This window comes from Anguilla anguilla, chromosome 6 (assembly GCF_013347855.1).
Source record: "Anguilla anguilla isolate fAngAng1 chromosome 6, fAngAng1.pri, whole genome shotgun sequence".
Taxonomy (NCBI): Eukaryota; Metazoa; Chordata; class Actinopteri; order Anguilliformes; family Anguillidae; genus Anguilla; species Anguilla anguilla.
Genome location: NC_049206.1, coordinates 19448277 through 19473869, shown reverse-complemented (window position 1 = coordinate 19473869; position 25593 = coordinate 19448277). Strand labels below are relative to the sequence as shown.

The window sequence follows — 25593 nt, the reverse complement described above, 5'->3', positions numbered from 1 at the left end:
GTGAAAAAGACCCATTACGAGATGCATTGTTTTTAAGGGAATGAAGTCAGATTTTCCCATTTTAAATTGTGATTAAATTATTTGAATAGAAAGGCTCAATCCTTTCAGATACCTAAGCTGAAACTGCAGGAAGACAGTGGTAACATCAGTGGCATTTTGTGCCACCTGACATTCCATGCTAAGAGAGTTTGACTGTGTCGACTGTGGTTGCCAAGTGTGAATGAGGAACTATTAACTATTACATGCTGTTATGTCAAACTCATTCATATTCTTAATCTTAAAGCTTTAGTCCGTGCCTTCAGAGAATCCGGACATGCCATAAGTCATCAGGCTGCTCAGGAAACCACTCAGTCATGACAAGTCCAATGAGCAGTCATTTTTGCATCAAGACTTCTCCCCTACCATCAATGCACTTCCTCTGGGTCAAGTCCACACCCTCATCTCTGATCCCACCAATCGCATCCCTCCGTAGGTACTGGGACCCAGGCCCAAGAGCCGATCCCATGGAGGACCTTCGGTACGTCTGGGGGGGCTTTGCTTACCTGCAGGACATGATTGAACACGGCATCATCAAGAGCCAGACAGGCGTGGACTGGCCTCTGGGTGTCTACATTCAGCAGATGCCCTACCCCTGCTATGTGGATGACCTGTGAGTGATGTGTTTTAATAAGACCGTTTGGCTGCAATGTGTAATTAAATTAATTAGTGTGATAGCATGCAAAAATTATTATGCATATTCTAGGACAGTGGGTCAATTTACAAAGTCTGTCTGTGAAATACTGTTACACTTGGTGTTCATGGTTTAATGGTTTAACACTCAAGTCTAATAATTTGGAACTTAATTATAAATGGAAGCTTATAAGAAAATAGCATGAAGACAAACAGATCTGTGGCGTGCTGTCATGAAACACCAGTAGTAATAATAATGTAATAATGATGACATCTTTTTGCATGCTCAGGGGTACTACGGCAGTATCCTGCAATCTTTAGGTTACAAGACCAGTTCCTCACCCATTATACTACACACACACACACACACACACACACATTCACACACTCACACATATGCATGCATGCATGTACGCACACAAACACACACACACACATTCACATAGCTATTTTTTTTTTTCAGAAGAAGGTACTGACAGAGAAAGATTCTTTCCATAAGGCACAGTGAAGTGTCATTACAGTCTGGCAGATCAAAGGCAGTTTCATCTTCGGACTGGTTCCTCTGTGGGTCTGCCAGCTTTGCCCACACAGGCTATCTCACTTCTCCCTCTCCATCCAACCATGACATTAAAGACCATAGAGCATTTTCAAAATTCAGCAAATCAATCTACCCTCTGTTCCCCATGTAAGACTAGTACTGTAGCCTTGTGTGGCATGGGAAGCAGTCAGCTAATGGGATGCCAGCCAGGTTTGTGAAGAATCAGAGATGAGGGTTCAGAGAAAAGCTGTTCCCTTAATATATTAGGCTGTAATAAAAACTTCAACATGACCAAAATTATCAGATTTATACTACCGATATGCTAATATCCAGCCTCATAAGTAAATAGTATGTAAAAAATATGTGTCTTGTAGTACATGTAATCTAATACACATTAGTCCTCATAGCGATTCAGTCAATAACCAGTGAACAGGTAATGCATGCAGCCTGAGAATGGCATTCCTGTTCTTCTATGTCAGGTCTGATTTATATGACATCTGTGTAGATCCACTGGTCCTAAAATTACTTTGATTGGCAATGGCTGATGCAGAGGGCTTCTGTCATTGGGACACACTGTCCAGGCAGCTGAAAGGTCAGTGGGTCTGTGCAGATGTCATGCTTACTGGTCCAAGCGTAAAGGAATCCTGATCTCTCTCTAAACCTGAAGCTGACCTCTGACCCCTGCCCCCTCTCTCCGGATCGCAGCTTCATGATCACCTTGAACCGCTGCTTCCCCATCTTTATGGTGCTAGCCTGGATCTACTCTGTCTCCATGATGGTAAAGAGCATCGTCCTGGAGAAGGAGATGAGGCTGAAGGAGATGCTGAAGGCCATGGGCGTTGCCAATAGCGTGATCTGGTACACTTGGTTCATTGACAGCTTCTTGATGATGACCGCCAGCACGGCTCTGCTCACCGCCATCGTCATGGTAACACACCGCCATATGTTGCCTGTCATCTGAATCAGAACCAACATTGAACCGTTTCATCATGGTTCAGAACTCTTATTTCAGTGCACTGAGACTGTACTGTCTCATTACAGCAAAATGAGTCTACTGTCTAATCACAGCATGCTGAGTCGCTGCTGCTCTGCCAGAGCATGATAACAATCTGGCATCATATCAGAACACTGAAACTATACTGCCTTAAACCAACACACTGAATCCCTACTGTCACATCCGGACACATATGCAATCTCTGCTTTTTGTCTCATGAGTACATACTAACATTCTATAGTCTTAGCAGGGCATGCAAACACTGTGTACTGCATCATCAGGGCACACTAAATCCCTGTACAATGTCACATCTAAATATACTAATGTTTTGCTTGTCTCACATGGACAGTCTTCATAACACACTCAATAATGACATCTAGTGGATTTTGTGAAGGTCATCTGCTACGTGCATTTTCCCTGCTTGACCTCAGCAGCTAAGGTTTTCAGATTGAGCTTTTTCTCAGTTTGGACCTGATATAATATTCACAATTAGCATTAAATGTGATTAACCACATTCATTAATCAAATTACATTTTCCTAATTTATTCCATTTTTCAGAAGTGTGAAATTTGTTTAATATTGAACCATGTAGAGCTAGTCATACTTACAAAAACTTACTTAAAAAACCAAGAATCCTACAAAATCATCAGCTGAACTAAAATATTCTTCTATGTGTGGTTGCGTTATAGTCAGGGAATGTGCTGAACTACAGCAATCCCATCATCCTCTTCCTGTTCCTGCTGACGTTCACTGTGGCAACCATCATGCAATGTTTCCTGATGAGCGTGTTCTTCAACAAGGCCAACCTGGCAGCTGCCTGCAGTGGAATCATCTACTTCACCCTCTACCTGCCACATATCCTCTGCTTTGCCTGGCAGGACCGCATCACCAAAAACATGAAGATAATGGCAGTACGTCACCATATGCCTTCCTCAAGGAAACACATCAACAACATTGGGTTCCTTTTGTGCAGACATGCCTTCTGGGTTGTGTTTGACTTCTTTAATAATTCTCCTTGTGTCCTTAACTTCCCTTCTTTCCTTGATTATTTCTGAAGACATTACAAGTAAACATGGAAGGAGAGGAGGGGCGAAACAATTACAGAGGAATTTACTTGTTTGAATTCAGACATCCTCCCAACAAGGAAGGAATGCGACTTAGTAACAATTGTTTTTCAACCAAATATCTGAGCAGCCATTGTGGCTGGATTCTGATGGTTTTGAATCCCAGTTAGTTGTCCTCATAAGGATGCACCTGTACCCTTCACCATTTAGGATGTACCCCTGGTGTTTAGGTTGCAGAAATGCATAAAAGGAACCTTTTTTAACTGTTAGCCCCACGGGGTAGTGCACAGATGCTTGTAGCATTACTCAATAAGATTAAGGGTTTCATTTGCCATATTGTGCCGTCTCAGTTTGTACAAGAGCAGCTGTTCTGGTTGACTAGGTGTCCTCCAACCTGAGCTTGTGCAGTTCCCTGTAACTGTACAGTAACTCCACAGTAACTGCAGCTCAGCTGGTGGACAGCTGAGTGAAAAGTAGCATCTGGCTAAATGCATTTTGGAGAATACACATTAGTCTGCATAAAGCAATCTGATGGAGTTTGTTACAGTTGGGGGTAAACCTTAATCCAAATTGGGGGAAACACTTCTGATATGTTCCACAATGGGGAAAATGTTATTTATATAATTAAATCCATTACTGAGATGTTTTGGTTTGTAGCTTCAGGACTGGGATGACTTCCTTTTGGTGACATTTCAGAGCCTGCTGTCCCCGGTGGCTTTCGGCTTTGGGACGGAATACCTGTCCCGGTACGAAGAGCAAGGTCTGGGACTTCAGTGGGACAACATTAGGACCAGCCCCCTGGAGGGGGACCAGTACTCCTTCTTCACCTCCATTCGTATGATGCTGTTCGACAGCTTCCTATATGGGGTCCTGGCCTGGTACCTTGACAACATATTTCCAGGTGCGATGCTTCAGTGTGCTGGCAGATTTACTCTTCATTAGTTTATTTCCAAGCTGAATATTTAAAAATCTATCCTACATGCTTTGGTCTATTCTTTTAGTTATTCCAGAGGAATATCTCATGAGAATTATTTTGTGTGTATGTATTTACCGTTTTAATTACTATGCCCCCTACACATGGAATGAACTACAATGAACTTTAAAATTAGAATATGTCATTCCAATGGAAGATTTTAAAGTCTTAAATGCTAACCTTTTTAATACTGCTTGTACTTGTCCCCTTTGATCGACATGTTGACTGACATGTGACTGCTGTATGTTAATATACCTCTGAACTGTATTGGTTTTTTACAAAAGTTTTATATGTGTCTGATTGATAGCGGCTCTCTATTGGAAAAAAAGTTTCTTGATCTCAGTGAGATTACTTGTTTAAATTAAGGACAAATAACATAAATGTTAAATTGTCTATGTAGCAATGGACAAATTATTTTTAACCAATTCCTGGTCTTCAGCTATTGTTGAGCAAGAGAAACAAAGATGGGAGGGTAAAGAACATAAATTTGTAGAATTATTCACTATATGACCAAAAGTATCTGGACACCCCTTGGTCTCGGGCTGTTTTTCAGGGTTTGGGCTTGGCCCCTTACTTCCAATGAAGGCAAATCTTAATGCTTCACCATACAAACACATTCTAGATGATTCTGTACTCCTCCAACAGTATGACAATGCCCATGGGCACACAACGAGGTCCATATAGAAATGGAAGTATGGAAGAACTGGACTGAACTACACAGAGCCCTGACCTGAACCCCATCCAACACATTTGGGATCAGTTGGAGAACCAACTGCGAGCCAGGCCTTATCGCCCAATCAGACCTCACTAATGCTCTTCTGGCTGAATGGAAGCAAATCCCTGCAACAATGCTTCAGTATCTGGCATAAAGCCTTCCCAGAAGAGTAGAGGTTGTTAGCGCAGCTAAGTATGGACCAATTCCGTATTAATGCCCATAAATTTGGATGGGATATTGGATGTCAGGTGTCAACAGACTTTAGGCCATGTAGTGTATGTTATCATTGAAAGCTGTTGGTTCATTTTCTAGAATATAGGTCCAGACAGTTATTGCATATGGTATATGATATATAGCTTGCCTATAAACTTCATTTGGCCATGTACATGGATATTTATGGACGACTAGGAATGCTCTCAATCCAATGAACAAACACTCTGCTTTACTGTTTCTGCTTTACTCTTGCTTTTTACAGGCCAGTATGGAATTGGACGACCCTTTTACTTCCCCTTCCAGCCCTCGTACTGGTCCAGACAAGGACCCTCACAAACACAGTCACCTGATCAAGGTCAGCTCCTGCATCAGAAATAGAGAATTCTCCAGTTTTTGTAAGATTTGTACTGTGGTATATTGTGTTCTGTGAACCAGGAGTTTGTGGGTCAAATCCTGTTCGGCAATGGCAATGGTGCTTGTGTAGGCAAGGTTAAGTTATGTGCTGTTGAAAACGAGAAAGTCACCGGTTTTTGAGATGGAGTATTTGTAAGACTTAAGCTGTCAAAGTTCAGCCAAGTAAAACTATCTGGTTGAATGATTTTAGCAACAATATGATTGGAAAATATGGATTGAAACTGAGCAGCACGTTCAGCTGGAAAAAGGTTTCATGGTGATATTTTACCGGAAGTCCCATTTGTACGCGTCTTTACCAAGCAGCCAAAAAGTCGCCCACGGAAAGCCCGGACAAGCCGGAGGACGGACTGTCTGTGAAGCCACCGGAGTCAGGCAAGGAGTCTGACGGGTCTGACAAGAAGCCCTGCAAACACCAGGACCGGCGGGTGAAGAGAGAGAAGGAGAAAGAGGAACAGCAGAAGAAGCAGAAAGACGTGGGCCAGGACCAGGTTAAAGGGGGAGAGCAGCCAGACCAGCCGGCAGGTAAACCTGGGAAAAAAGATTCCAACTGAAGGGATCACAGTGTACCAAATGACTGAATTACTTCTATAGATTTTGTACGTGCAACAGGCAACTAAATTCTTTTCAAGAACAAAGTAGTATTGTACTTAACGGAATTTTCTGAAATGTTAGTAAAAAATTAACCTCCTGCTTGGGCCCACCGGATCTAGGAGCCCTGGCAGTTTAATTGTCCTTGAGTTTGTTTGCAGTACCACTTTTCATTCAGTCAGCTTTAGTACACTGCATTCTTTGTGTTAGTTAATATGTGCTGAAAGCGCTCATTCTGTTCAGAAAAAAAACATTCTTCTCTTCAGTGATTTAATGCAGTTCTAAATTACTTTAATCCTTTTTTCCTGGAGTGAGTTTAGTCCTGATCCTTAATTTCCTTTTCCTGTATTGTCTTTTCTGAAAATTGTGTGTGTGTGTGTGTGTATGTGTGTGTGTGATGCTATCTCACTGCACTTCACCCTCCAGGGAACCTCTTCTTCGAACCAGAGCCAACAGGTCTCACTGTGGGCGTGGCCATTCAGGACCTGGTCAAGGTGTTCAACAGTGGTTCCCGGCCAGCAGTGGATGGACTGACCATCACCTTCTACGAGGGACAGATCACCTCCTTTTTGGGCCACAATGGGGCGGGAAAGACCACCACCATGTTAGTCACACTCCTTAAATCTGCTTTCTCATTGACTCACCTGAGAGCCAGTCACCTGTACAGTACTGACTCTCCCTCTCACTTATGTCCCCTACTATTCTCTTGTCTTTGCCCAGGTCCATCCTCATGGGCCTGTTCCCACCCACCTCAGGCACGGCCTACATTAAAGGGAAGGACATCCGTACCGACATAGATGCCATCCGCCAGTCTCTGGGCATGTGCCCCCAACACAACATCCTGTTTAACCAGTAGGTTCATACTTGGTTCCATTACAATAATAATAATAATAATAATAATAATAAATCATCCTCATCATCAACAGCTTCACAAAACGAAAAATAGATGTTGAATCAAATTTAGAATCACATTCATTATTGTAACAATCATAAGGATTAAAAAACATTGTGGTCTTTATCTGTTAATTATTATGGTTGTTATGGTTGTGAATATGTGATTACTGTAGCACTGTAATTGCACAGTTTTTTAGTTTGTAATTGGAGAAGTAGCTTTTGAAGTGATAGTATGTAAAACAGTATTATACCACTATGGGCCACTTCAGCTCTTGCACTGTTATCTGCGTTGCTATCTGTCGGTTTTTCTGCTCCGTTCGCTGGTGCTTCATCAGGCACATGCTGTAATACCCAGAAAAAACAGTAGATGCTGCTCTCGCTGGGGTTGAAAGACTCGAATCGAGCCTGTGCTGATGCTCTTTCCCTGCTCCCCCAGCCTAACCGTGGAGGAACACATCCTGTTCTACTCCCTGCTGAAGGGCAGACCACAGGCTGATGCCCTGCAGGAGGTCGAGGACATGCTGGAGGACCTGGGCCTGCCGCACAAGAGGCACGACGAGGCACAGAACCTGTCGGGTCGGTCCCACAACCTTTTCCTTTAAAACGTCCCATCAACCTGTCATAAACTGTGGCACACGCTCAGGCTCACTGGCTTTCACTGCATGAAAACTAGTCTAAAAAATTGTTTTTGTAGGTCTGTGTAGGCTGTGCAATATAAAATAGTTCCTCAGGCCTGAGGGGCACTCGTTCCTCAGCTTCAGTGCTCCTGATATGCATGCCCAAAGTGGGTAGAAAATGAATAATGTAAAAAAATTGAGTGTTAATCGCAGCTTATTTTTAGAGTTTCCTATAAGGCATTTCTATAAAATGTTTACCTGTCCTAAAACTGGTCCCTGTTCTTAACGTTCAGGGGGCATGCAGAGGAAACTGTTTGTTGCCATGGCATTTGTGGTATAAAATGTTTACCCTTCCTAAAACTGGTTTCTGTTCTTGACGTTCAGGGGGCATGCAGAGGAAACTGTCTGTTGCCATGGCATTTGTGGGCGGGGCAAAAGTGGTCATCCTTGATGAGCCCACGTCTGGTGTTGATCCCTACTCGAGACGATCAATCTGGGACCTGCTGCTGAAGTATCGCTCAGGTACACACAGCCCCACCTGCTGGTGAATGCAAAACAATGCAGGCACAACACAACTGCCTGCACCCCAAAAATGTCACTATTTTACTCAGTTAATGAAATGTAGTTTGCATGCTTTACTTTAAATTATGGCATACAATTTGAATAATACATTTTATGGCCCAGCAAGTACAAACATTGAAATTTAAAAAGAACTAGCTTTCTAATTATGGAATTAGTTAAATAAAAATAATAAAAAATTAGTGTATATAGAAATGTAAATGCTATTATAACATAAGAGCATAAAGTTACACATTATGCAAAGTTGTTTTTAGTTTTGGATCTGAACAAGACTACATCATAAATGAAGAGAGCAAATCACATAATCCCCCCCCCTTGCTGCCCACCCTCAGGCCGGACGGTGATCCTGTCCACCCACCACATGGACGAGGCGGACCTGCTCAGCGACCGCGTGGCCATCATCTCCAAGGGCCGCCTGCACTGCTGCGGCTCGCCGCTCTTCCTCAAGAACTACTTCGGCGTGGGCTTCTACCTGACGCTGGTGCGCCGCGTGAAGGACCAGCGGCCGCGCAAGAGGAAGGAGGTGATCGACCGCGAGCGCTCCGTGGCTGCGTGCGGTCGCTCTGAGGAGTGCTTCTCTCGTGACTCTGTGTTCTTCCCCCGTCGCAGAACGAGTGCGACTGCGCGTCAGAGTGTTCCTGTGCCTGCTCCACCTGCACCAAGCACAAAGAGGAGAGCCTGAACCAGGCCCAGGTCCTGCCTGTGGAAAGGACCATGGACGGTGAGGGCCGGGGCTGCATTCACATCATTTAAAAACGCATCCTACTTTCCTTCTTTCCTTTCCCTTGTCCACACGTCTCCTTGTTTCCGTGTCACCTCTGAAGGGAACTAACTGGAAATGAATCCTAGAGGTTTATCTGGATTATTGAACACATACAAAGCGACAGTTATGAACTGATTTATGGAAGTATGGCATGTCCAACCAAACACTGTTTCTGGACTCTGGACTGGCCTTTCTGCCTCAGCCTTTTAATTCAAGGTTTTTTTATCCTTCAACGACATGGGCAGTATATGATTGGTGGTGTGTCTGCAGTGTGGAAAATAGCAACTATAGGCATCACATGAATTGGAGGAGTCACGTGTCTGCGTCTCCTCCTGATGTCGACTAAAAGGGTTGTTTAGGGGGAGTTCAAGAAGTTGTTGGTTGGTTTGTGATTGGCAGGAGATCAGTAAGTTCAGTCCAGGGCTGGGAAAAATGGGATAACATTTTTAAAAGATGAGGTGCTCACAGGTTTCCCCTGTTTCCCAGGCGATGTGGACGGCATCACCAAACTGATCCACCACCATGTGCCTGAGGCCAAGCTCCTGGAGATGATTGGCCAGGAGATCACGTACCTGCTGCCCAACAAGGACGTCCAGTACAGGTCCTACGCCAGCCTGTTCCGTGAGCTGGAGGAGACGCTGTCAGAAATGGGCCTGAGCAGCTTCGGCATTTCTGACACTTCACTGGAGGAGGTACGGACTGGTCCTTCTGTGATGACATCATAATCCAGGGCAGCTGATGGGACTCAAATCCAGAATAGACAATCAAAGTTATCGCTAGTGCTGTTTGATCTGAGAGTAAGCACACACTGGATCCTGGAGGTTTTGGGTTCAAATCCTGGGAGGGATGCTGCTTTTGCGGTCTTGACTTTATCCAATAGCTGCTCAAATTAAACCATTTGCAAGGTTTATTCCATTTATTCTATAAGGATTGGCGCAGTCTTAATCAGTACATTCAAATGTGAGAAAGCTCTGCCCTTTTTGATGTAACTTACTGTGATATGCTCCAATACTTTCCTTTGGCATTTTTCCATTGGATTTGAGTTTTTATTAGGTCTTAATAGTTGGGCCTTGGCAAGAGACTGTCATTCTTTTCTTATATTATGTATTTGTTGCATTTTGAGATGATGGACATAATAAGCAAATTTTGCTATATTAGTGTGTTAAGGTAGAACTGAAAGCTAAATGGATGTGTCTTCTTAGATATTCCTGAAGGTCACAGCCGAGGGGGAAGCAACAGAAAATGGCAACGCCATCCCAGGTAAATGGCATACTGTAGCATATATCATGTGTATCTACTTCGCAAACATGGCAATTAGCCTTTTTTCCCTCAAATACGATCTCATTTCCTGCCACTGCCCCCCATAGCTTTGCCTGTTCATAAAATACACACGCACGCGCACACGCCCGAACACGTACACACAGACACACACACACGCAGACACGCACATATATATACACACACACACGTGATTGCACAATATTCCTGTAATGTTATGTGTTCCCTGCTCTTATGTATTTAGTGTGTTGCCTGTGGCGATGTTCTTGTATTTCATGTTTCGTCCCCTGGCTGATCTTTCCCTGGTTTGGCATGTGGCGACATATGAATACTTTTGTGGTTTTTGGCACATTGTCCGGTGTCTCAGTCCTTTGTCTGACACGAGTACATGTCTGCTGCTGTTGCCTTTGGCATATTTCCCCATGTTTGTGTGTCTGGTGTGATCCTCTATACGTGCCGTTACTTTCTTTGGCCTGTTTCTCCCGGTTTGCTTGAAACCGTATGTCCCTCCATTTCTGTGCTTGCATTTTTGCTCTTGTGTCTACGTTGTTTGTGTTGGCATTTTTCTATGGTAGCCATGTTGACCCAAGAATGTTGTTCCCGTGTTTGACGTGTGTTGTGCTGTGTCTGTTCTGTGAACCCCCACCTTATAGACCAGAGGACACTGCGGCAGAGGAAAGCCCGCACCAGTGTCACAAGCGAGAAAAATGGCACAGTTCACAATGAACTGGCAGCAGGTGAAGAGGAACGCAGTTCTGCTTTGGCTATAGTTCTTATGCATTGCTTTAAAAAATAGCCTAAAGGCTAAACCAATCAAAATCCACATGCACATGCAGCGCTATAGTGGCAACAGTGGTGTTCCTAGTCATTCACCTGCTTTGTAGTTTTTGCAGTTTTCGTTTTTTTCTTTTATAAAATAAAATATATGGTCTTTTGTTTTTCTATTATTATTATATTCTTCATTGATGCCTGCTGTTGTACAGAGAGCAATGGGGTGAAGCAGGCCAATGGCCAGGGTAACCACGGCGATTCTGACAGCGGCGGTGGAAGGGGGTCCCGGCAGGTGAAGGGCTGCAGCCTGGTCGTCAAGCAGTTCTTCGCTCTGCTGATAAAGCGCTTCCACCACGCCACGCGCAGCCGCAAGGACTTCCTGGCTCAGGTATGCCCGCAACACGCCGCATAGGGAGGAGGGATTTCAACCAGGAGGATGCAGGTTTGAGTCCTGATTGTTGCAATTGTTGTAATCATACCCTGAATCATGGTTCTTATCTCACTTGCTCTAGTAAATGTCAGATCTGTATAAATGTAGCTGCATTTATAGTTCAATATTTTTCCCTCTGAAAGGTTAACAATGTTATAATTCTGTTTAATTGGCCCATTGATATTTTAGAAGCACTTTTTCAGCAACCTGCTTTGTCTCCTCTGCATTTATATTTGACTTATGTTTGTTTTTAATGGGCAAATAAAGAGCAAAGGTGAGCTAATTAGCCTTTTCTCACCTGCAGATGTACTAACATTAAAATTTTCCACAGATTGTTTTGCCGGCTAGCTTTGTCCTGGTGGCCCTGTTCTTCACACTGGTTGTACCTCCGTTTGGGGAGTACCCCAGCCTGACTCTCACGCCTTGGATGTACGGTCAGCAGTTCACCTTCTTTAGGTAAAGAGCGCTGGGCACAGAGCTAGCTTTAATGAACCTCTATGGTTAGCTTCTTTTGAATAGGATCTTTTCACAATTGATGAGCAAGACTGGATTCTAATATATAGATTAAATGACTTGTCTGTTTTAATAAGTTTTTTAAACTGCACTCTAACACATTCTCTGTTCCGTTTTCTGCTTTCAGCAATGAACGACCATCCAATGAGCACATACACCATTTTTCAAATATGCTTTTAAATAGCCCTGGATTTGGAACACGTTGCATGCTGGATCAGCCTCTTGAGTGAGTAGCGTGGAGTGGCAGGGCATTGTATTTGAATACGTTTCTAATTAGCTCTCTGAAATATTACAATATGCTGACCTGCTGGGATTCACTCGAGATATAGCCATAACATTCACCATGATTGAGATAGTTGTTATTAAGTTTGGTCTGGATTCAATCAAAATTTTACTTTGACTCTAACTTTGACATAAATCAGTGTGTCCTTTTTTCATCACAAACACTTGCCTGGAAATTCAGTGATTGAAAAGAAAAAAAAAAACTCCCTGTTTCCTCTCAGGAATATGCCCTGTCTCAACATCACTACGGAGTGGGGGGTGCCCACCGTGCCTGCTGTGGTCTCCAACATCCTGCTGAGCCCCCACTGGAACGCCTTAAACCCCTCTCCCAGCTGCCAGTGCAGCACGGACAGGAAGCTCACTATGCTGCCCGTCTGCCCCCTGGGGGCTGGAGGGCTGCCTCCATCTCAGGTTAGTGTTCGTCCTCCACCCTGCTCCCGCCTGTCTGCCTCTTTATAGCCCTTTGCTTCTCCACCGGTTTGTCTATTCATTACTGTCTATTGACCTTTTACTGTCTGTTCATCTGTTGTCTGTTCATTACTGTCTGTGTACCTCTCACTGTGTGTCTCTTTCACTGTTTGTTTCTGTCTGTCTATTCCCCTTTGAGTCTCTGTCTGTTTACCTCTGTCTGTTTGTTAACCTCTATTTATCCACTTCTGTCTTGACTGTCTGTTTGGTCTACTTACCTTGGTCTATTGTCCTCCATCTGAATGTTTGCTTCTGCACCAATGCTTGTCTTTGCCCCTGTCTGTTCACCCACATCTGTTCACCTTCTATTTGTCTGCGTGTAGACCTCTGTGTGTTGTCCAACTGCAATCCATCTGTCTTACATCCCTCTAACTATCTGTTAATCAGTCTGTTTGTCTGCCTCTATCGATCTGTTGTTGAACTGCCAAATGTTTGAACAGAGATGTCTGTACTGGTCTATACTTCCAGCTGTGCCATCACTGCTGAATCTATAATTCCTAGATATCAGCCAGGAACTACAGAACCCAGATATCCAATTCTAATTTTCCTTTCATGCTTAAATACATTGATGCAATCATCTGCTTTAAATGTGTCATGGTGCTGCAGCAGGTGGCCATTTTGTATGTCCATGTAACATATCTCACTAGTAGACATTTGGAGACAGATGCTTTTGGTGGGATTTTAGGTTTTATTATGCACTGGAGCTCAAATAAGTTGGAGGGTCACCTTCAGATAGGGCACTGTAGCCACGGGGGATTCTGGGAATTGTGTGACTAGAATAAAAAAAAACAAAGTTTATTCAAACAAGTAAATTTGAAGTATCAGTGTCATTCTAATTGTAATTGCTATGTGTGTCCTGCAGAGGATTCAGCCCACTGGGGATGTTATTTTGGATCTCAGTGACCGGAACATTTCTGATTATCTCGTTAAAACCTACCCCAGTCTAATCAGGACCAGGTAACACCACATCTCTCCGAACAGTAACAAGCCCAAGCTTTTCCATTCATTGCTTAATTTCTCCATAAATTATATGTTTCCAAGTCTCTTTTTTTTTGCGTTTTTCAAAAAATAATTAAACGTTTCATATTTAATACACTCTTGCATTCAAATTATTTTACTTTTGTTTGCAGTTTAAAAAGCAAATACTGGGTGAACGAGCAAAGGTAAATTTTCCTTTTTTAAATATGATGTCTTGTTCCTGAGTAATTATGTTATTTCCGAACAAATAAAATATAAAAAATAAATAAAAATGATTTGCCCATATCCAAAATATTTGCTTCTCTCAGGTATTGTGTACATGAGACCCAAGTAAACAAAATAGACCCTGACCCTGACCCTGACCCATACCCAGACCCAGTCCCAGTCCCAGACCCAGACTGTCAGTTAACATCCTGGAAGTAAATATGTTTGAGTCTTGGGTCAGGTATTCAGCATTCAGCCTCTGGTAGACCCATGAGTAGCTCATTGCATGCGCAATATAGCCCTCTAGTGGTTTCTTGAGAGAGCACTTGGGAGGAATTTCAGACATAGAGACAGAGTTCAGTGCCTGTATTTGTGTTGGCCATTTTCAGGTATGGAGGGATCTCAGTTGGGGGGCAGCTCCCTATCCTTGATGTGGACCCCAGAACTATTCAGGATGTCCTTTACCAGCTGGGGCGCATGCTCAACATCACAGGGGTATGTATAGTGTATACTTTATGTGGCTTTAATCCACTGCAAGGAAGAACTCCAGAGGATTCCGTTAGAATACTAAAGCCTGGGAAAGTGTTTGGTTGGACATGCCAAGCATTAATCTACCTGCTCAGTAAGGGCCAGTGGCTTTCTTTAGGTTCCATATTCAAACATTGTAATAAAAGTTAATTAATACACTATTAAATGTCCAATATGTATATGTTAAATGATCATTGTAATAACCAATCCCAGATAACTTGTTAAATTAAAAAAACCCAATGCCCTTTCATTGGGCAGAAAGTTCACTGTAGTTGCAAGGCTATTAATTATTCAGTACATTTACACAGTGCATGGTGCACTTGTAAGCAAAGCTCTATTTAACATGGATATATATGGCTGGCTTCAGGTTCAGTGAAACAACTTTGCAGTTAGGAGTGTAAGAGCATGTTTTTTTTTTTATAGAAATGCCTACCCTGTTCCCCACATTAATGGTGGCGTAGCAATATAAAGTCCCAAGAAGTTTAATGATGGTTGTTATTTTGTGAAATTACTGTGGCATATTACTGAAACAATATGGAAGTGAGTCCTTCTCATTTTGGCAAAATGTTTTCTAAGTGTTTTTTTCCTGCAAGCATACCATTAAATCCTACGTTCCTTTTCAGGGTAATTATACCAAACTTGCTATCAGAGAAATAGGACCTTTCCTGAGGTATATGGAGAGTGAATATAATGTGAAGGTGAGGTCTGTTCTTGAATACACTACATTGTCAAGAGTGAAGCAGGACTTATTCCACTATAAGAAGCGAAGTACAGGTCTCAGCTTTTTAAATTAGCTTATCCATATGCATCTTAAAAGACAGATTACCAGATGCACAGACTTATGAGGGACAGAAAATTTGGACTTTAATTAGTGTGGTTGCCTTTGGCTGGCAACCACCTAGAACACCCTAGCAACCACCTAGAACTCCATAGCAACCGCCTAGAACTCCATAGCAACCACCTAGAACACCCTAGCAACCGCCTACAACTCCATAGCAACTCCCTAGCAACCACCTAGAACTCCATTTGCAACCCCCTAACAACACCCTAGCAACAGCCTAGAACTCCATAGCAACCACCTAGCAACACCCTAGCAACCGCCTGGAACTTCATATCAACCACCTAGCAACCACCTAGAACACCCTAGCAACCGCCTACAACTCCATAGCAACTCCCTAGCAACCGCCTAGAACTCCATAGCAACCCCCTAGCAACACCCTAGCAACAGCCTAGAACTCCATAGCAACCACCTAGCAACACCTTAGCAACCGCCTAGAACTTCATATCAACCACCTAGCAACCACCTAGAACACCCTACCAACCGCCTACAACTCCATAGCAACCACCTAGCAACTGCCTAGAGCTCCATAGCAACTGCCTAGCAACACCCTAGCAACCGCCTGGAACTCCATAGCCACCACCTAGCAACACCCTAGCAACCAGCTAGAACACCCTAGAAACCACCTAGAATTCCATAGCAACCGCCTAGCAACACCCTAGCAACCACCTAGAACTCCATAGCAATCACTTAGAACTCCATAGCGACCACCTACCAACACCCTAGCAACCACCTAGAACACCCTAGCAACCACCGACAACTCCATAACAACCACCTAGCAACACCCTGGCAACTGCCTGGAACTCCATAGCAACCACCTAGCAACACCCTAGCAATGACCTAGAACACCTTAGCAACCACGTAGAAACATACTAGCAACCTCCTAGAATACCCTAGCAACCATGTAAAACACCCTGGCAACTACCTTGCAACACCCTAGCAACCACCTAGAACATCCTAGCAACCGCATACAACACCATAGCAACCACCTAGCAACACCCTAGCAACCACCAAGTTTTGATGAAGAGTTAATTTAGCTCTGTATATATGTTATAGCGCATACACAATGCTCTGTTTCTGCTCATACTACAGACACTGTTCACTCTATTCAGCACAAAGTCGACTTTGCATTGGCAGCAACCACACTTCACAATTTCTGCAGGAATTGTCTTCTTCTTCTTCCTCTTCTTATTATTATTATTAAATGAGCTAATCAACCATGAAACAGGAAGTGGTGCATCACCTTCTTCCTGTCCTGTTGCAGGTGTGGTACAATAACAAGGGCTGGCACGCCATGGTGTCCTTCTTGAATGTGGCCAACAATGCCATCCTCAGGGCAAACCTGCCGCCCAATGCCAATCCAGCAGAGTACGGCATCACCGCCATCAACCACCCGCTCAACTTGACCAAAGAGCAGCTCTCTGAAGTTACTGTGTGAGTGTTCAATCGCCAAGTCAAGTCCAAACTGTTTTCAAGCCAATCTTTATTATCCAAGAGGATGTTTTGCTTTAGTCCAGGCCATTAAGCAGACACAGTTCCTACAGCAATGTGTACAGTGATGATCAGCGAAATGGACAAGCCACTACAGCCACTATAATGGATAAGCCTCTGCTGCTTGTTTCACAAATGGTACATGGGCCTAGGCTGAAGGCTACAGGCACCGGGGAGCTAACCTTCAGCAGGAGGCATCCTATTCCTCTGCACCTGAACAAACACTCTTCCTCCAAATTAACCCTCTTTACGGTCTGTCTGTAAAAATTCTTCGAATCAAAATGGATAGGTAATAGAATCCCACCATCAATGATGTTGTACAAAATGTTTAAAATACAATTTCTAATAAATTGTATGCATTTTCAAGAAGCTTTGTAGTTACCATTGGTTTGAGGTTGGGTATACTGTGTAATATACAGGGATGTAATGTAATTATATCCTGAATATATTTAACTGACGGTTATTGGCCTTGTCATTTCCCTGTGCTCCTTTGCATTCCCTTATGATATTAAATGGCTGCATGAATAATCAGCTCTTTACCTCATATTCACTATATAATGTTAATGTTCATCACTGCTTACATTTTTTGCACAGTGCCTTTGTCTTTTGTCAGTGGGCCCTGTGTGCTAAATTGTCAGTGATTGGTTGGCTTTCCCAGGTGGTTTTTTTAAAAGTTTGCTTTGGCCTCCACAGGCTGACCACATCTGTGGACGCGGTGGTGGCCATCTGCGTGATCTTCGCCATGTCCTTCGTCCCGGCCAGCTTCGTGCTCTACCTGATCCAGGAACGCGTCACCAAGGCCAAGCACCTGCAGTTCGTCAGCGGCGTCAGCCCCCTGGTCTACTGGGTCACCAACTTCTTCTGGGACATGGTAAGAACCGATGTCCACTCGCGCCCGCCACACACACACACACCGCACCACTCCATCTGGAACCCACTTTTTCTCACCCGCTTCTCTTCCAGATCAATTACTCCATTAGCACGGCGATGGTGGTGGGGATCTTCGTGGCTTTCGATAAGAAGTGCTACACCTCGCCGACCAACCTCCCAGCCCTTGTTGCTCTACTGCTTCTCTATGGGTAAAGTTTCAGATGTGCTAACACCCTGCTTTCACTCTTATAAATATGTGCTTTGGCATACAGACATCATACTGGATCAGAATTAAAAGAGTTCTATCTATAGAATTATTAGAGAAATATCAAGTTTTAATTTTTTTTCTAATCCAGAATAATCATGTAATTTAGTTTAAATGTATGTATAAGTTGTCTTTCATGGGGTTAAAGAAAATATTCCTATATTTCTGGCGATTGCCTTGAAACCCTCTAGAAAAAGCCACTCATCAAATTTCTCCATCTGGAATGTTCTGACACTCCCAAGTTCTCTCTAAAATTGATACATCTCAAGGAATACATGATCAAAAGTAACTGTGAGGTCAAGTATTAGCAAATAAACCTTTTGCGAACAGTCCTTGGAAAACTTTTTAAAAGAGGGCTCAGTTCAGCCATGAGTAAAGAGTTATTGATTGAGCGATGCCCCTTTTGCCCTTAATTTGCGACCTGCAGGTGGTCAGTGACGCCCATGATGTACCCGATGTCCTACCTCTTCAATATCCCGAGCACGGCCTACGTCTCACTCTCCTGCATCAACCTCTTTATCGGGATCAACAGCAGTGCCATCACCTTCATTTTGGAGCTCTTTGAGAACAACCGGGTGAGAGAAGGCAGAAAAACTCTCTCACTTAATGCAGTGTAGTTCACACATTATTATTATTATTATTATTATTATTATATTATTATTATTATTATTATTATTTCGTCACCATTATAATTATTACTATATTTTGACTACTTTATCATGAAATTATTAGTATGATGATAGTGATTATTACTCTCATTTGGTTGTTAGTGTTGCTTAGGTCATTGCTTTGATAACGGTGCTTTGGTTTTTCCAGGCCCTACTGCAATTTAATGACATCCTGAAGAAAGGTTTGCTCATATTTCCTCATTTCTGCCTGGGGCGTGGCCTAATCGACATGGCCATGAACCAGGCCGTGACCGACGTCTACGCCAGATTTGGTGAGTGGCTCCTCTAAACGGTACTATACTGAACTATAACATTTGGTCTTCTGTTATTCCTGTTTGCTATCACCTCAACTGTAACCCGCTTTTACCGATTTTATTTGCTGCGATAGATCCCTTGTAGCATTTCTGGGACATTCCATTCTACTGCTACTTTATACCAGGCTGGCCAGTGGAGGATGGGCTCCCCCTCTATAGCTTTGGTTCCTCTCGAGATTTCTTCCCTTTGGGGAGATTTTTATCACCACTGTTTGAGGGTTTTCTCCCCATTGGAAGTTTTTTTTTAAACTCATGTACTTGCTATTTGGGGGTTCAAGCCTGGTGTTTGCTCTGTTTTCGCATTTTGCTCTGTTTCTTGCAACTCTGTAAAGTGTCTTTGTGAGGGTTCGCTGTAAAAATTAGCTATAGAAATAAAATTGAATTGTATTGAATTGAATTGATTGGCTGGATTGGAAATGGAGCAAGCAACCCCTGTGCCTTAATGTTGACCTCTGATGCAGCTCCCCTTGATAGCTGGGACAGCTCTTGTGCCTGTTTTGAAAATGTCGTGCTCCTTTGCTTTTTTTCAGGGGAAGAGTACAGTAAGGATCCTTTCAGGTGGGACTTTGTGGGGAAGAACATGGCCTTCATGGCCGCTGAAGGCGTTGTGTATTTCATTTTGACAATCCTCATCCAATACCGCTTCTTCCTTGATCATTGGTGAGACACCTGATAAGAGAAATTTGATTTTTCCTTGTGGCATCCCTTTGGAAACATGCAGTTTTTCTGTTGGCAATTGCAAGTGCTTTGGACGTGTAGCACCATGATGTCCACCCATTACATTATATTGCATTAAACTATATCATTATATAAATATTCACAGATACTCTGATCCAGATGTTTTTTCCAAACTAAGAGAGCATTTCAGTAGGTTTAAGGCCAGTCATGATAGTATAGATTACAAAAAAGATATAGAGCTAGTGATAAATGGCTTTACAGCATGATCAATCATCCTGTCAAACATACTGAACATCATTCTGATGCAATTTACGCTCTACAATACAAGGAATTGAATCGCAAGATCACTGACGGTTAAAACAACTCATTCATGCTTTCATTTGATGAATGGTACTGATTATGCTGTGAGCATCTGAGCTATAATGAGACTCAATTTGAAAAAAAAAAAACGAATTAAAACAAATTTTGAACACAATTCACCGAATTAGTGGTCTTCATCCAGGTTGTCGGAAGTCCCGAGCACGTCCGTCGAAGACGAGGACGGCGACGTGGCTCAGGAACGCAAGAGGATCTACAATGGCGGAAACAAGGAGGACATTCTGCAGATCAGGGACCTGTCGAAGGTGAGCCCAGCGAGCAGAGGGGCGTCCGTCCTGCTGCCTTTCTGTCACCTTGGGTCAGCTGACGCGTCTGTCTCCCTCCTCTCTCTCCGAACAGACGTACGTGGGCAGGAAGCGGCCGGCGGTGGACAGGATATGCGTGGGCGTGCCTGCAGGGGAGGTACGCCAACGTGCGTTCTGGATGTGCCTGTGTATTTCAGTGCTCAAATGCGCCCTACCCACCTCACAAGCATACAAGGAAACCAAAGTTAATCACGCCTGTGTAATAGCAAAATCCCAAAGCTCAATCTAACCTGATCCTCTTTCTCATACACCAGTGCTTTGGCCTCCTGGGTGTGAACGGCGCTGGAAAGACCACCACCTTCAAAATGCTTACCGGGGACACTGATGTCAGTGCCGGGGAGGCTTCGGTTGCTGGCTACAGGTAGGCACCTGGGGGCGTGGCAACGGTGACCACACCCATCAGACTGTCAGGATACAAATGCACAAACCACAGTTTCACCTCCGTTTGACCGACTGTCATGTTCTCACCTGTTGCAAAGTTCTTAATTTTTTTCCTTAGAAAGTTTCCATAGAATCCTGATTTTTCAGGATGTTTAAAAACTATTCAGGTCAACCGTGGCATATCATATAGAATGCATTAACAATATTGTGATGGTATTATAAAAACAGTGTCTTTGGGAGCAACAGCAGCATTGTGGGTACACTTTCCCCTCATGCATATCTTTGCATATTTGATTTGCGCATTTGCTTGTGTGAACTATTGTGCGAGTTGGCTTATTATGGCGCATGTCAGTGTTCTCTTAAATCATGCCACTTTTCCTCAGTATTCTCACCAACATCCTGGACGTTCATCAGAACATGGGCTACTGCCCCCAGTTCGATGCCATTGACGACCTGTTGACTGGTCGGGAACACCTCCACCTCTATGCCCGCCTCCGGGGGGTGCCCGAATCGGAGATCAGCAGGGTGAGTGAACCAGCCGACGCACCCAGCTTATCATTTCGTGTGCCACATTGTACAGGTCCAACAAGAGCTCTCTAATTGAACCTTTCACAGCAAAGGCAGCTACAACTATATCCGAAGGCAGTCTGACAAAGCAGGAGGTCTGTACTAGAACGGTACACAGACTAGTAGGTGGGCGTATGCTGAAAATCAGATGCTGGGACCTTGGGGGTGGATTGCAATTGCGGAGATCATGGACTAAGGGCACCTGAGTTTTAATATAAATCACTGCAGCCAAAAGGGCACAGCAGGGGGCATACTGTTTGCTCCAGCATATATCGGTGTCTATCAAGCACGTGCCTTGTCTGGATGTAACATACATAAGGACTACATTGCAGTGTATTTCAGGACACTGGCCTGAACTGCTCTTCTCTCTCTGTCCCCTAGGTGGCGGAGTGGGGGATCCAGAAACTGGGCCTCTCCGAGTACGCAGAACGCTGCGCGGGGACTTACAGCGGCGGGAACAAGCGCAAGCTGTCCACGGCCATCGCCATGATAGGCTGCCCGGCCCTGGTTCTGCTGGTAGGGGGCACTCATATGCCATCATTTTTCGTGTAGGTGTAGTTTGAGGACACCCACATGGATCTTGCTTGTGTATTAGTCATTGATTCCAGATGGGCTGCTGTCTGGAGTTCATTAGATTTTCTGCAGGTTATTTTTTGGGGTTGTTTTACTGAGACTACGTTTGGCTGGAAAGTCTTTGCCAGTATTCTAACACAATCGTGGCAGTGTAGAAAACACTTTAAAGCTCCAGGTTTTTTTATTCGGCTCAATGTCTATTGACTGCTCAGTTCTTTTGAAATTTGTATTGAGTTGCCTGCATCAATATGGAACTTTCACCATGAATCGGTGTATGTGTGTTTACGTGTGTGTCCACGTGTGTGTCTGTCCTATCTATGCCTGCATTTGTCTGTGCATGCTTGTGTGAATGTTTTTTGTGTGTATATGTGCGTGCGTGTCGTGTCCGTGTGCTTGTATGTTACTCAACAGGATGAACCAACCACTGGCATGGATCCACACTCCCGTCGTTTCCTTTGGAACGCCATCATGAGTGTCATTCAGGACGGAAGAGCTGTGGTTCTGACCTCACACAGGCAAGCCCTGCGTTTCTGTTTGTGGGCCCTGTGCCAGTTTCACACACACAGACACACACACACACGCACGCATACACATGCACACACACACACACACACACACATATATCTGTGCAAGAGATTGACAGATGATGTGTGTGTATGAGAGAGAGAGAAATGTTCTGTTGGGCGGGGGGTGGGAGGGTGAGGCTCTGCTGTTCTAACTGGAATTCCCCTTCTGGGATACCTCAGCATGGAGGAGTGTGAAGCTCTGTGCACCCGGCTTGTCATCATGGTGAACGGAACCTTCAAATGCCTGGGCACCATCCAACACCTCAAATACAAGTAAGTCAAAACATATACACCTCTTATTTATCTAGAATTATAGGGTACATTACCCTCGAGCAGGGGTGTCTCCTCTTATCCGAAAAGAACCGGTGCGGCTGAAGGTTTTTTTTTCAGCCCAGCACTACAACAGCTGATTCAACTAATCAACAATCAACAATCAACAATCATTACTTCGATTAAGAACTTGATATGTATAATCAAGTGTCGTAGTGCTGGACTAGAACAAAAATCCGCAAACACACCGGCCCCTTTCGGACAATATTCTCTTAATGCAGACCTGTACCCCAGGAGGGATTGAACCAGAACCCCAGCATTCTAGACCGTTCCGTGCTTTTAACGGTTCGCAGGTTTGGCGACGGCTACGTGGTCACCATGAAGATCAAGGCAGCGAAGCCAGGGCTGGCGCCGGACCTGAACCCGGCCGAGGCGTTCATGGAGGCCAGCTTCCCGGGCTGCGTGCAGAGGGAGAAGCACTACAACACCCTGCAGTACGAGATCGCCTCCTCCTCTCTCGCCCGCATCTTCCAGCTGGTGGTGGCCAACAAGGAGAAGCTCAACATCGAGGATTACTCCGTCTCCCAGACCACGCTCGACCAGGTACGGTCAACCGCTCAATCTGTTCCGCTGCTCTGCGCTCATACCAATGTGCAGTCACTTGTAGCCATACCCACAGGCCTGGATTCAGTCACAATTTGCCCTCCTTACATCTGCAAGGTAATGCAAAGTAAAGTCTTGTTCTGTGGTTTTAGAATTGCTGAACTGCGTGAAGAAAACTATTTACTTATAATTATCATTAATTATGAAATATTATTAACATTTACACTTTGTACGTATGACATTTTTCTAGGAAAATATTGTTATGCACAGTATAATCTAATCTTCCAAATGTGGAAGATTATTGGCGCCCCTGTTTTCGGTAGCCTACTTTGTGCACATTCAGTGTGTTTTTTTTTTTCACTTAAAACAGCACCGAATTGGTCATTTGCACATTTTAAGGAAATTAATTTTCTCTTTCACTTTTATCACTGATAAACATTTGTATCAGGTTATATAATTTACATGACATTGAGGCATACACCTCAGCAGTAACTCGGGGTTTAAAGTTTAATTAAAATTTAAGATTATATGTCTCATTGTAGCGCCTTGGTGTGTGTTGTGCAGGTGTTCGTTAACTTTGCCAAGCAGCAGTCGGGTGAAGACGATGACCTCGTGCTGCACCCTCGAGCCGCGGGGGCGCGGCGGGAAATGAAGATCTTGCCGCTCAAAGACCTCCGGAACAAGCCGTAGACCACCATAGAATTCAAAATTGCCAGCGGGGAGGTCAATCCGCGGCATGCCTGTACACAGACCAACTGGTACTGTGGTTTACCAGGTCCACTCTGTATGTGACATCGGCCAGGTTCCGGTATAACAAATGAAGGACATAGCCTATTGCGGCTGGATTTAGTCTTTTTTAAAGATTTCTTTATATTTACGGAGGAAGGTGACATTCTCAAGCTTTTCAATACGCCAATAATAAAACGTAAACATCTCCTGAATGGAGATCGAGAGACTGAGGCAATTAAGACCCTAATTGGTCTTTCACACTACCATAGAGATATACAATATGTTTGTGCAAGGAGGCAGGGATAGGCTATTGTAGAATTTCTAAGCACTTTAGTGGGTTTATTACTGATATGACGGATTAAATCTACCACAAAGTGGTAACCCATAGCTGTACCTAAAGGTAAAAAAGGACGATGAATTTAAAGCAGATATTATTGTTATTAATTATTCAATATTCAGTTTTCCAGACTTTCCAGACAAAAAGCTACAGCCTTCTTTATTTCTTGTTTGTCTTAAACACATTCTGGAAGGTTCAGTTGGCCCCTTAGGTAATAAATTTGTATATTACTACAAATATTTGCATTGCTTGCTGTAAGTATACCAAAGTTTTATTTATTTTTCTAAGTCCTGTAACATTGTGTTTTTCAAGAAAATATTAATTTTCATATTCCTTTTGCTTCAGTGCTTATATTCATGATGCTGCATATCGATCCATTTCTTAGTTTCTACACGAATGGACTACTTTGCTTTCATTAGACATGTGGAGTGTGAACAAATATGTGCAGCCATTGCATTGCTTTATGTCTATAACACAAATCACAGTTATCAGAGAGACTATCATTGTGGACATGCTTTCCTCTTGTTGTACATAAAAGGGTAATGAAGCTTAATAAAGCTACATTCATACAAACTGTACTGTGGTTGTGCTGAGTTTCTGCTTCTCAACATGAAAAGAAAGAACCAAGGGTTTCTCTCCCTATAACACTTTACAGTTTTATTCCAAATGAACACTTTGAGTGAGAACAATTGAAACTGTATCAAGTATGGCACGATAATATCTGTGGAAAACAGGCATGACAGAAACCGAAGGAGTAAACAGCCCCTTCCAGCAAGAGCAGAAGTGGTGTCGCAAAAAACCTTAATCTAACGAGAGGACTGAATTATTCCTGCCTCTGTGACTATCATACATGAGGCACAGCACTTACAAAGGCTCTTAACTCTGGGATTAGGCCCCACCACGTCCTAACCTTGGTTCAGGCCGCACAAGTGCAGGGAGAAGCACTTTCGGATCATGTTCCTGAATTCCGCAGCTGAGATAAAAGAAAAGCTACCTGTAGAGGTCTTCCTTGGTCTGGCTAGCATCAATGTCTGTCTTGCTGTTAGAATATAAATCATGTCATGGTTCTGCAAACATGCAGGTTCACATAACACACTCAGGAGTCATGGTGTGAAGCAGCAGTCTTCTCACCCAGAAGGCCACAGGATAGGCCTTCTGGGTGAGAACACTGTAAAGAAAGTTTATGTTGTACCTTGGATGAATACCACTCAGCCAGAACGTCTGCAGAAACAATTTCTCTATATGAGTGGACAGTGTAGTAGTGTCCTGGCGTTTCAAATAATAACT

General features: G+C 43.6%; 1 protein-coding gene across 3 annotated transcripts in view; it reads left to right on the top strand.

Moving 5' to 3' along the window:
- Window positions 1-24882, top strand: part of LOC118229163 (retinal-specific phospholipid-transporting ATPase ABCA4-like) — a 42276-nt gene extending 17394 nt beyond the window's left edge. The window contains exons 14-51 of one of the 3 annotated variants that reach the window (XM_035420874.1): window positions 473-649; window positions 1913-2135; window positions 2891-3112; window positions 3962-4166; window positions 5429-5521; window positions 5881-6102; window positions 6595-6772; window positions 6889-7020; window positions 7499-7638; window positions 8064-8201; window positions 8591-8781; window positions 8868-8979; window positions 9508-9713; window positions 10224-10281; window positions 10953-11036; window positions 11283-11458; window positions 11832-11956; window positions 12141-12239; window positions 12517-12706; window positions 13626-13720; window positions 13894-13926; window positions 14335-14440; window positions 15097-15171; window positions 16576-16745; window positions 17496-17673; window positions 17766-17881; window positions 18365-18512; window positions 18754-18877; window positions 19450-19579; window positions 20100-20220; window positions 20315-20377; window positions 20535-20641; window positions 21045-21186; window positions 21610-21744; window positions 22213-22316; window positions 22548-22640; window positions 22991-23240; window positions 23805-24882. In XM_035420874.1, the coding sequence (XP_035276765.1) occupies window positions 473-649; window positions 1913-2135; window positions 2891-3112; window positions 3962-4166; window positions 5429-5521; window positions 5881-6102; window positions 6595-6772; window positions 6889-7020; window positions 7499-7638; window positions 8064-8201; window positions 8591-8781; window positions 8868-8979; window positions 9508-9713; window positions 10224-10281; window positions 10953-11036; window positions 11283-11458; window positions 11832-11956; window positions 12141-12239; window positions 12517-12706; window positions 13626-13720; window positions 13894-13926; window positions 14335-14440; window positions 15097-15171; window positions 16576-16745; window positions 17496-17673; window positions 17766-17881; window positions 18365-18512; window positions 18754-18877; window positions 19450-19579; window positions 20100-20220; window positions 20315-20377; window positions 20535-20641; window positions 21045-21186; window positions 21610-21744; window positions 22213-22316; window positions 22548-22640; window positions 22991-23240; window positions 23805-23930 (5287 nt within the window). In that variant the 3' untranslated portion in view covers window positions 23931-24882. The remainder of the gene's footprint in view (window positions 1-472; window positions 650-1912; window positions 2136-2890; window positions 3113-3961; window positions 4167-5428; window positions 5522-5880; window positions 6103-6594; window positions 6773-6888; window positions 7021-7498; window positions 7639-8063; window positions 8202-8590; window positions 8782-8867; window positions 8980-9507; window positions 9714-10223; window positions 10282-10952; window positions 11037-11282; window positions 11459-11831; window positions 11957-12140; window positions 12240-12516; window positions 12707-13625; window positions 13721-13893; window positions 13927-14334; window positions 14441-15096; window positions 15172-16575; window positions 16746-17495; window positions 17674-17765; window positions 17882-18364; window positions 18513-18753; window positions 18878-19449; window positions 19580-20099; window positions 20221-20314; window positions 20378-20534; window positions 20642-21044; window positions 21187-21609; window positions 21745-22212; window positions 22317-22547; window positions 22641-22990; window positions 23241-23804) is intronic. The other 2 variants (XM_035420875.1, XM_035420876.1) reach the window with 2 other exon arrangements.
- Window positions 24883-25593: the final 711 nt, after the last annotated feature.